The sequence below is a fragment of the Ochotona princeps genome, chromosome 2 (genome assembly GCF_030435755.1).
Source record: "Ochotona princeps isolate mOchPri1 chromosome 2, mOchPri1.hap1, whole genome shotgun sequence".
NCBI classification, from domain to species: domain Eukaryota; kingdom Metazoa; phylum Chordata; class Mammalia; order Lagomorpha; family Ochotonidae; genus Ochotona; species Ochotona princeps.
Genome location: NC_080833.1, coordinates 63,024,101 through 63,036,618, shown reverse-complemented (window position 1 = coordinate 63,036,618; position 12,518 = coordinate 63,024,101). Strand labels below are relative to the sequence as shown.

Below are 12,518 nucleotides of genomic sequence, written 5' to 3'. Positions count from 1 at the left end.
ATTTAATGACTAATAATTCCAAAAGAGTAGCTCATGTGTATATAGACATGTTCATCTAAATGAAACAATGCAAAGTAAACAACCATTATCTAAAATACTGTTGTTTTAGAAACAGTGAAATAAAAAAGACTGAATTAAATGTTTAAATAAAGCAAAAAGATGGCCATGTGCTTCTCCAAAACAACTAATCACTACCTATCTCAATTTTATTTTAATCTCCCAATATATTCAGAAAATAGAAAAAAGAACAATTTAGGAAAAATTACTTATTTTTTAAATCAATTCATTTAAAAGATAGAGTAAAGGGAGAGAGACAAAGAGATATCACCCATTGACTGGCTTATTCACACAATGATGGGTTGAGTCAGAAAAGGCCAGGAGCCAAGGAGTTTTTCAGGTGTGGCCTGGCTAAGCACTTGGGCCATTTTCTAGTGCTTTCCTTGGTGAATTAGCATGGAGCTGGATAAGAAGTGGAGAAGCCGGGAACCAGTGCTCATATGGGATGCCAGCATTTCAGGTAGTGACTGTAATCCACTGTGTCACAAAACTAGTCTCCAGTCCCTACATCTTCATTTTTGGTTTAAAAAATAAATTTAAGATTAAAAAATACCATGCCTTAAATTAATATAAATTTTCTCCTCTGGAGGTTACTTAGCTCATCCTCAAAAGAGAGAATTTGGGGGTCCGGCAAGATAGCCTAGCAGCTGAAATTCTCACCTTGAACGCTCTGGGAGCCCATACAGGCACCGGTTGTAATCCTGGCGGCCCCATTTCCCATCCAGCTCCCCAGATGAGGCCTGGGAAAGCAGCCGAGGGTAGCCCAAAGCATTGGGACCCTGCACCCATGTGGGAGACCTGGAGGAGCTCCTGGCTCCTGGCTTCAGATCGAGTGCCAGCCATTGCGACCGCTTGGGGGGTGAACCAGCAGATGAAGATTTTGCTCTCTGTCTCTCTGTATATCTGACTTTCCAATAAAAAAAATAAATCTTTAAAAAAGGATGAGAAAGAATTTGGGATGGCACCATGTTGTACCTGTGGTACTGGCATCCCACATAGGCACCAGTTCGAATACTAGGTGTTCCACTTCTGATCTAGCTCCCTACTAATGTTCCTGGAAAAGCAGCAGAAGATGACCCAGGTCCTTGGATCCCTGGTACCCATGTAGGAAACCTGGAGAACCTCCTGACTCACAGCTTCAGACCAGTCCAGTTCTATCATTGCACCCATTTGGGGAAGCAAACCAATGGATGGAAGGTATGAAAGATATCTCTCTTTCTCTGTGTCTGTCTCCCTGTTCTCTGTAGCTCTGCCTTTCAAATAAAAGTAAATAAATCCTTGAAAGAAATAATAGAATTCCACTCATGACACATTAGTAACTAACTTTAATTAACACTTTATCTTTCTGTAAGATTATGCTTCTTAGGCTAGTACCTGTTAAATATGTACCTCAAGTACATAATATGTTGTCATCCTACTTCATAAATATTTCACAACATACTAAATAACTTTGTAAGGTAGTTAACTTCATTCACATCATATCTACCTTCAGGAAATCACTATACTCAATTTCATTAGTACTCAAACCCACCTGGCATTTACACAGCTGAGAAAAAGGTGACGAGAAGTAGCTATTTTGCCTAGCAGTTAAGAACTGAGTTGGGATGTTGGCATTCCTTACCACAGTGCCTGGGTTCTTCTCCTGACTAGGCTGTTAATTCCAAATTTCTGCTAATACACCCTAGGACAAAGGCCCTGCTGGGCCTAGTAGTTGCACCTTGTGGGAAGCCTGGATTAAGCCCCTGGATCCTGTCATCGACTTGACCCAATCCTGAGATTTATAGACATTTGCGTAAGAATGATCAGATACAAGCTCTCTACTCCTCTCTCTCTTTTTCTGCCTCTAAAATAAATACATAGAAATTTTAAATAGCTGAAAATACATATTTTAATCAAGAAGTAAAAAAATCTATAATGAAAAATAAGAGGATAATTTTAAATAGTCTTCAAACAAAATTTTCTTATTTTAAAATTAACCTGAGGTGAAACAATAGATACTGTGAAAAATTGTAACAGGTCACTGTTTTCTCAAATCTTACATAATCCATAAAAATGCTAAGTATGCTTTTATCATTCAGTAATGCTAGCTTTTTCCTTTAAGACTGTATTCCTCAAAAAAACCTTCACTCTATTTCCACATGAGACAGAAATTAGGACGCTGTCTTTGACTGCCCTCTGGCTCTCAGAAAGGGATATAAACACATGCACACAGTACAAGGATATTTTCTTACATGATAACTGATTATTAGGGGAAGAATTTAGTGCATTTTAACATAGAAAAAAATGAATACCTCTTTCATTTCCTTCATAAATGTTGATGAGTTTGTTTCAATATCATCATCAGTACTGATTCTTGTAAAGATCTGCTCAGCAATTCTGAAGGAAGAATATTCTGCTGGGACATAAGAGCCTATAAAATAAAAGGCCAAATTAAATTCAGATGCTTTGGGGATCAGGAGTTGTGGGACGGAGAGTTAAGTTGGTGGTTACAAAGGTGGTAAACTATGGTGAATCATTAATTCAAGTCCTGGCTGCTCCACTTCAAATCCAGCCCCTGTGAATGCTCCTGGAAAGGGGATGTCAGACATCCCAAGTTCCCAGGCCCTGTCACCCAAATGGGAACCAGAATGGGGCCATTGGCTCATGGTTTTAGCCTGGCACATCACAAGCTGCTGTGATTACCTGGAAGTAAACCAGTGGATGGAAGCTCTTTCTGGAATCTCAACTGAACTTGAACTGTGGTAATGCAACAAGGTGGAGGAATCCACCATGGGGGGGGAGGAGGAGTGGGGGGAGAATCCAGTGCCTATAAAACTGTGTCACATAATGCAATGTAATCAATTTTAAAAAAAGGGAAAAAAAAGGAAGCTCTTTCTGTCTGCTTCTCTGTTACTCTGTCAAATAAGTAGAATAAAACTTTCAAAATGAAATACTTTTATAGCATATAAGTATTGTGAACATTTTTCACTTCCATTATTTATGATGTCCAGGTGGCAGAAAGACTACTGGCTATGGAGTTAAAAGATTTGGTCACACCTCCATCATTTAATATACAACTTTGCTCTGTACCTTCTCTCCCAGTATATCTTTCTCACACATAAAAGGAAAACAGTTGTCCAACCAACCCTACAAAGTTATTTGATACTTCAAAGGGAATCATTTATATGCAAGTATATCAGAAAGGCACTATTATAAATTTGAAATATTTTAAACAAATTAAATCGTAGAAAACATTTGAAATATGAAAGTTTTCAGGAAATATTTATAAAACTGAAGTTGTAAGATCATTTTAGAAAGTTATACTCGGAACACCTGTATTATTAAAATATGCAGAAATACCCAAGAGCAGAATGAAACCAAATATTAAATGAAAATAAGAATTTTTAATCTATGACAAGTTATTCTGTTAACTAATCTAAAACATTCATAATTTGAAAACAAATCAATTTTATGTTTCTGTACTTATAAAGGATGAGATGTTAAAGGCATTCTAAAATTGCAGGATGTCTTCCAAAGGATTAGACAGGAAAAACAAGTATGAAAACACCAACTAGAGGGCCCAGCGCACAATAGCCCAGTGGCTAAAGTCCTCGTCTTGCATGCGCAGGCATCCCATATGAGCACTAGTTCGTGTCCCGGCTGATCCACTGCCCATCCTGCTCCCTGTTTGTGGCCTGGAAAAGCAGCAGAGGATGGCCCAAAGCCTTAGGGCCCTGTATGTTTGTGGATGACCTGGAAGAATCTCCTGGCTCCAGGATTCAGATTGGCTTAGCTCCAGCTGTTGCAGCTACTTGGTGAGAACACATAGACAGAAGATCTTTCTGTCCATCTCTCTGCTCTCTGTAAACCTGCCTTTCCAATAAAAATAAATCTTTAAAAGAAAGAAAACAGCAACTAGAGAATATACCATATACTAACTGGTATTTTAAAAATTCTTTTCTGTTAACCTGCACCAAAAAAGTCATCAATATTTCTTGCTTGGATTATTACACCTGCCTCATGGTTGGTATTTGGCTTCTGCTCTGGCTCTTTATAACTATCCACAGTTATCTATCTAGAAGTCAAATCTAATCAAGTTATTCTCATGCTAAATACCTTCAATAGCTCCCTATGGACTGTTAGGCCAAATTTAATATCCTAAGTAAGGTACTTCATGACCTAATTCTTAAAACATTTACTTAATTTTATTTGAAAGGTATGTTTTTACAGAGAGAGCTAGAGACAGAAAAGTGTTCCATCTGCTGCTGTACCCACCAAACGCTGCAAGACCCAGAACTGAGTTGGTCAGAAGCCAGGTGCCAGAAGACTTCTCCAGGTCTCCCACATGAAGGGGACCAAGAACTTGAGCCATCCTCTGCTGCTTTCTCAGGTCGTAAGCAGGGAGCTGGACCGGAAACTGAGTAGCCGGGACAACAACTGGGTGCCAGCAACGCAAGGAAGGGATTAGCCTAACCACTACGCTGGTTCCCATTATCTAACTCTTATCTCTCTCTCTTGCTTTGTATCCTGTTACTTCTCACAGTCACTCTATGCTTTGAAAAGCAAAATAATTACAAAGCTATCTATATTTGTTTGGGAATATCATAGTGGTTTTTGCTCCATTGCTTTACAACATGCTGTTACCTTTGCCTGGAAAATTGCCTTCCTTTTCATACATTTTAAATTCACACCATTTTATATAGATGAGCTGGCTGAGCCCTTAAAACACATCTTAGAAATAGGTATTATAACAATCTTCACTTGCATAGGAAAACTAAGACTTAAAGAGCTTAAGTAGTTTGTCTACAACTACATAGCTAGTAATGAGATAAGCTGATCTGCCTCCAAAGTAGATAATCTTCATTTCCATGGCTTTCAAATTTTGCTGCTTTCTTTATGGTCAAACAATATCATATTTTTACAAACTTTTATATGTTCCAGGTTAAGATAGATGGTGACTAGAGAAGTACAATAATTGTTTACAAATATCTGAAGAGCTAAAGCCAAGATGACTATTCTGTAAAACAGCAAAGAAGAGGGACTAACAAGAAGTCCTGGTGTAGAAAGAGTGAAATCTCAACTCAGTACAACGAATCCCAAACAATTAGAGGTGTCCAACAGTTAACCTGTCTTTAAATGACAGAATTCGTCATTGCTAACTACTCAAGAAGGAGTATTACATCACAGGAATCAGACAGCATCTTCATAAAGACAGCAAAATTACCAAAGGTATCTTTTAAATGCCAATAAAACTTTAAACATATTACAATATTTACTCATCACTCATTTATCCTTCATTTCCTTTCCTAGCATTAAAGGTGAACTTGCATTATTGTCAGCATTATTATTCCAGTATATTCTTTATAATTCATTACATTAGAGCAGGGTTTCTCACTCTTGATAATACTAACTTTAGGCTCAGTAAATCTTGTGTGTTGATAAGGGGGTATGAAGAGAGGTAAGAAGCTCTGTGCATTAACGAATATTTAGTATGATTCCTGCACTCAATAATTCCCACAGTTTGTGATAACCAAAAATGTCTCTGGACATTGTAAAATTCTGAGGCTTAGAGGATATTGGAACCCAAACTATTCCTATTTAAAAACCACAGCATCAGGGTTAAACACTCCTCACAGAAACCTAGCTTCCATAGACAAGAGTTAAAAGTCTGCCTCTACATCAAGTAACAGCCATCAACAAGCACATACGAATATATTTGTGTAACATTCGATTAACACATTCAAGTTACTGACATCCCACAAATTAAAAGAGGTATTTCTCTGCCTGACATGATAAATTGGGGAAAATTTCACACCAAGGCGGCAGCTGATCCTACTTACTTCACTTTTTCTCACACATTTTTATATAAAGATTCATTTAATTTTTCCCTTGATACAAATTTACATGCATTGGGATAATTATCACATTTTAATTTTTAACCCAGATTAGCTACATAATTCAATTTATTATTTTACATAATGTTGACAGTTGTTAATAAGGAAATTTCCACTTCTATAATATTCCACAAAAATTTTAGTTCAATCAAACCCAAACTGGACAGAGCTTAATACAATGCCAAATAGTAAAAGTTATATTCAACACTGTAGAGGCATAATTACATTTTGGGGGGAGAGAATCTAATTAAAACTGTTATTGTGTCAGTGAAGCTACTGTATCTGAAAAATTAGGCATAAAACATTTTGAAAAGCAATCAGTATTGATAGTTAAAAAGTAAAGCCATAATTTACCAATCTGGGCCATAATCTGACAAAGAGCAATTTGCTTTAAATATGTGGACTTTCCACTCATATTTGGTCCAGTTATGATCAAAAAATTACTTCCTTCTGTAATATAGGTATTATTAGGCACAGGTTTTTCCAAGCATATTTTTTCAAGAATGGGATGCCATCCCCGTTTGATTGCCAAAGTATCAGTAAACTCCGGTCGAACTGGAAAACAAAAAAACCAAAATGGTTAAAATTAATATATTTGTATGAAATATTTTGAGGTATGCTTGTATTGTACACATCTTAATGATTTTAATAACATTAGTGGGGCAAAAATAGTTATTATTTTATCCAAAATCCTGATCTAGATTCTTCTAAATAGTAATAAACACACTCTAATCACAGTTTTTATTTGCTTCCACAGAACTCTCAAATTTAGTTCCTTATCATTGCACAGGATTCCAAAAATTTTGTATACACGCCTATGTATAATATATATGAATATATATTTCTTCCAAAATAACAAGCTATGAGGTGATTCAAGTTGAGAACAGAGAAAGAGGTTTAACTTGATTTTTTTTTACACAAAAGCTAGAATTTGAATCAGTTCTTTTTCTTAACTTTAAATATAAACATACCTACTAAAAGATTCTCTAAATATTTTCTGCTTCTTTCAGGACTCTTTTCAGCAGATCTTAGGCACTTTGCCCACCTCATTCCTTTAAAAATAGAGATGTACTGTCCTCCCCACCACCCAAAGGTAGGGAGCTTGACCTTGACCTAAACTTAGTTCATGCAGCTCTTTGTAGAGTCAGTATGTGCAGCCGGGATTTGGATTTGATGGATCCTGGAAGCTTCTTAGTCTCACATGTGCTCCAGACCTCTGTGCTTCTTGTTTTACCTTCTGGTACAACAGCAATTGTCTTTCTATGTTTCCCAAATGGGAAAGCGAGCTGCCCTTTATTATGTGCTTCTATAGGAAGAACTATTTCACATGGAGCATCTTAGCATCCCCTCCTCAAGAGATGGTTTTCTTTTGTAAGACATCGGGTGTCCATCCACCCTAACCTCTCTAAAGCATTAGCTTAGCTAAGAAAGAGGCTTGAGTGACTTAGACTTTCTCTTCTTCTGCTCTTACACCACCCTCCCCCTGCATATGGTGTTACAAGCTATGCTTATAACAGATTGTATGTGTTCAACCTAAGAGCAGAAAACCTAGAAAGAAATTTTTAACTTTTACCACCAGTTTGCTTCATTTATCAAACCTACTGAGAGCCAAAATTGACACCTATTGCCCCTGTGACTTCAAGAGTAGTGATAGCAGTTCCTGCCCGGGCTGCGTGCTGCATGGAAGGAGTGAAGCAGCAGATGAGAGCCTTCTCTGTCTCTCTTAGCCTCTCGAATTAAAAATATATATATATAGGACTGAAAAAGATGGCCGACTGCAGAGAGCTGGTGTAGGGTGGAGTAGGGAAGGAGGGGAGCCGATCCAGCAGAGAAACAGGCCAGGAGGCGCGAAACTGTAGGGAGAAGAGCGAGAAGGTCACTGGAGTTCACTAAAGCAAGAAGATCTACACAGCGTGAAGGAACAGCCGCAAAAAGTAGGAAAGAAAATACAGCACGCCGCGAGAAACCTGGTGAGTCACGGTCCCAGGCAGGGGGAAGGCGGCAGAGGCTCAACCGCCCCAGGGAAAACAGAGGCGGCTGGAAGGATAGGCGCCCACACAGACAGGGGCACCAGTCCCCTGGAAGGCAGGAGCCCCCAGAGGAGGCTACTGGACTGATCATTGGGTGCATTATCCCTGCAGAAGTGGAGGAAAAGCTGGGGAGATTTCCCAGAGGCTTGCCTACCCGCTGCTCAGCGGCTCTGGGAGAGTGCAGAGGGAACAGGAGCAGCACTGTGGGACTGGGGCTCAGAGATCCCCGTATGGGCTCCGAGCTGTGGACTGGCTGCGGGAGAGTCAGTGGATCCTGTTGCTGGACTCGCCCTGAGCCCCAGAGGCTGGGCAACGCTCGACAGGGCCTCACGTCCTGGGCAGAGGAGCAGACTAGTGGGGGCACATCTCACCTAAAGGGCTCTGTGCCTCTCAGAGATCCGCTTCCATCCTTGAGAGAGTGCAGCTGAGGAAGTGGCTTCTTCAGGGCGGAGTCCCCAGCTGGGCTCAGCTAGAGAGGCCAGACTGGAGCGTGCTCAGCTGAACTGGCCGGACAGGTTTTCCCAGCAGGAGCCCGCTCGGAAAGACCTGCCTGTGGTCTTGCAGCCCTCAGTGGAGCAGCGCTTCCGAGTTTGGCACTGGGGCCCGGAGATTTCCAACCCAGCACAGGCCGGGGTTGGGGATTTTAGGCTCCGAGCAGCAGGAGCCCTTGCTGTGCTAACCTCAAGCCCTGAAGGAGAGTCTCGGCTCAGCACTGAGGCAGAGACCCCCGCTGTATTAGCCTTGTGACCCAAAGCCCAGGTGCAGCTCGGCAGAGTGAATCTGTAGGGCACTGCCTTTGAGAGGGAGCCACAGGGGAAGGGGCCTGGCACTAGGGCTGGCCCACAAAGCCTCCTGACCCAACTCGGGGCTGTGATCTACAGACCCTGAAAGCAGCTGGTGACTCAGGCAGTAAGCCCTGCTGGGCTCAGCCGGAGACCCCAAACCAGAGCCGGCTCAGCTGAATCACTGCTAAAATCTCAAAACAACAAGAAGTAAAAACACAATGAGGAGAAGTATCAGAAAAAGCAATGACCCAGAGGAAAGATCAAGCACTCCCTCCCAATACAACCAAAAACTAATCCCAATATCTGAGATGCAAGATGAAGACATAGAGGAACTATCAGATAAGGACTTTAAGAAGCTAATGATGAAATTCGTCAGAGAGAGTGAAAAGCGCTGGGAAGAGTCTAAGGCATTCGAAAACCATATCACTGCAGAAATAAATCAAGTCAAAAAGGGAATCCTTGATATAGAGAACAAAATTGAAAGCCTAACCAACAGAAGGAACACAGCAGAAGACAGAATATCAGAATTGGAAGACAATCAGAATGAAAGGCAGCAGCTCATCAAACAGTTGGAGACAAATCTAGAGAAAGCCAATAGGTCCATACAGGAAATGAAAGACAACCTCAAAAAATCAAATATTAGAATAATAGGCCTTCCCGAAGGAGTGGAAAAGGAGACAGGCTTGCAACGAGTGCTCAATGAGATAATACAGGAGAACTTCCAGAATACTGGAAATATAAATCTAGCACAAATCCAGGAAGGACAAAGAACCCCCAGTAGATACGACCCAAACAAATCGTCTCCCAGACATGTGGTCCTCAAGCTACCTTCAAGTGAATACAAGGAAACCATTCTAAGACAAGTAAGAAAAAAGGATAAGATTACTTTCAGGGGAAGGGAAATCAGGATCACAGCCGACCTATCAGAAGAAACGCTCCAAGCAAGGAGAGAATGGGGTAAAACCTATCAAATCCTGAAACAAAACAACTGCCAACCAAGAATAATGTACCCAGCAAAGCTCTCATTTATATTTGAGAATGAAATCAAATACTTCAACAGTAAAGAGAAACTCGAAGAATACATCAACACGAAACCAGCTCTGGAAAATCTCCTCAGGAAGGTGCTAAACCCAGAAAGAAAAAATACAAACCAAAATCAAAGATGGCAAATGGGAAGACCTCCCCACTAAAATCCATACAAGAAAAGTCAACCAATCAAAAACTCTAATAGTCGCAAATACACACTTGCACACTTACACTCATGGCAGCCCAAAACCAATTCCTCTCAATATTATCTCTAAACACAAATGGCTTAAACTCACCAATCAAAAGGCATAGATTAACGGAATGGATCATCAAACAGCACCCAACTATATGTTGCCTACAAGAGACACATCTAACCAGAAAATCCTGTAAGAAATTTAAAGTGAAAGGATGGAAAAAGACTTTTCATGCCAATGGACGAGAAAAAAAGGCTGGCATAGCTGTTCTAATCTCAGATGACCTAGACTTCAAGCTGACAGACATCAAAAAGGACAGAGAAGGACATTATATATTGGTGAAGGGACTGATCCATCAAGAAGTAATTACAATCGTGAACATATATGCACCTAATTCCAATGCGCCTAGCTTCGTGAAGCAACTACTTACAGACTTAAGGGGAGACATAGATACACACACAATAATAGTGGGCGATCTTAACACCCCGCTAGCAACTATAGACAGATCAACAAAACAAAAACTCAACAAAGAAACAACAGAGCTCGTACAAACATTAGAACAACTGGACTTGGTAGACATTTATAGAATTTTTTATCCTAAGACCACAGATTATACATTTTTTTCAGCAGTACATGGCGCCTTCTCCAAGATCGACCACATGATAGGACACAAAGCAAACCTAAATAACTTCAAAAAGATAGAAATCATACCATGTACCCTCTCAGACCACCACGGAATGAAACTGGAAATCAGCAATTCAAAATGCCCAAGGAAATATAGAAACTCTTGGAGGTTGAACAATATGCTATTGAACGAACAATGGGTCAGGGAAGAAATTAAAGATGAGATCAAAAAATTTATGGAAACCAATGAAAACTCTGATACAACATTCCAAAACTTGTGGGACACTGCCAAAGCAGTGCTACGGGGTAAACTCATCGCAATTGGAGCTCATGTCAAGGCCCAAGAGAGGCGCCAAATACAGGAACTAACCACACACCTCCAGGAATTGGAAAAGCAGCAGCAGATGAGCCCCACACACAACAGGAAACAAGAAATCATCAAAACAAGGGAGGAAATCAACCAGATAGAAATAAAAAAAACCATACACAAAATCAACAAATCAAAAAGCTGGTTTTTTGAAAAGATAAACAAAATAGACACCCCGCTGGCCCGACTGACAAAGAAAAAACAAGAGAAAGCAAGAATTAACAGCATCAAAGATGAAAAAGGCAACATAACAACAGACATTACAACCATTAAGAACATAATCAGAAATTACTACAAAGCACTGTACTCCAACAAATCAGAAGACCACCAAGAAATGGAAAAGTTCTTAGACTCATACAACCTGCCAAAACTTAGCCCAGAGGCAACAATCAACCTGAACAAACCCATAACTGAAGCAGAGATTGAATCAGTGATTAAAGACCTCCCAACAAAGAAAAGCCCAGGCCCAGACGGCTTCACGCCAGAATTCTACAAAACATTCCGAACAGAACTAACCCCAATCCTCTACAAACTCTTCAAAACAATAGAAAAGGAAGCAACCCTTCCAAACTCATTCTATGAAGCCAACATTACCTTAATCCCAAAACCGGGCAGAGATCCTACAGAGAAGGAAAACTACAGACCTATCTCTTTGATGAACATTGATGCTAAGATTCTCAACAAAATCCTAGCCAACAGAATTCAAAAACACATCAGACAGATCATTCATCCAGATCAAGTAGGATTCATCCCTGGAATGCAGGGATGGTTCAACATTCGGAAATCCATAAATGTGATACACCACATCCAAAAACTGAAAAACAAGAATCACATGATAGTATCAATAGATGCAGAAAAAGCTTTCGACAAAATCCAGCACAACTTCCTGCTAAAGACCCTAACCAAGGTAGGCATAGATGGAAAAATCCACAACATAATCAAAGCAATATATGCAAAACCCAATGCCAGCATCATACTGAATGGAGAAAAACTGGAACCTTCCCACTGAGATCTGGAACAAGACAGGGATGTCCGCTTTCTCCGCTGCTATTCAACATAGTTCTAGAGGTACTCGCTGAGGCCATAAGACAAGAAAAAGAAATCAAAGGAATCCAAATGGGAAATGAAGAAGTCAAGCTTTCACTATATGCAGATGACATGATTCTTTATATGGAAGAGCCAAAAGGCTCAACACAGAGACTACTAGAACTTATACGAGAGTTCGGTAGAGTGGCAGGGTACAAAATTAATGAACAAAAATCAACAGCCATAGTGTATGCTAACAGCCCCAAGTTGGAAGAAGATCTAACCAGCAAGATACCATTCAAAGTAACAAAGGAAAGCATGAAGTATCTGGGAATTAACCTAACCAAAAATGTTGGAGACCTATTTGAGGAAAACTACAAACTACTTAAAAAAGAAATTGAACAAGATCTAGAAAGATGGAGTAACATCCCATGCTCCTGGATAGGTAAAATCAATATCATTAAAATGTCTATACTGCCAAAGGCAATATATACATTCAACGCAATCCCAATCAAATTGCCCAAAACATTCTTCAT

At 40.0% G+C, this 12,518-nt stretch overlaps 1 protein-coding gene across 1 annotated transcript in view; it reads right to left on the bottom strand.

Moving 5' to 3' along the window:
* The window catches only part of MSH4 (mutS homolog 4), a 102,022-nt gene that overhangs the window by 17,122 nt on the left and 72,382 nt on the right, over window positions 1-12,518 (bottom strand). The window contains exons 15-16 of the mRNA XM_058658193.1: window positions 6,285-6,485; window positions 2,349-2,467 (exon numbers count right to left, since the gene is read on the bottom strand). Coding sequence (XP_058514176.1) covers window positions 2,349-2,467; window positions 6,285-6,485 — 320 coding nt within the window. The remainder of the gene's footprint in view (window positions 1-2,348; window positions 2,468-6,284; window positions 6,486-12,518) is intronic.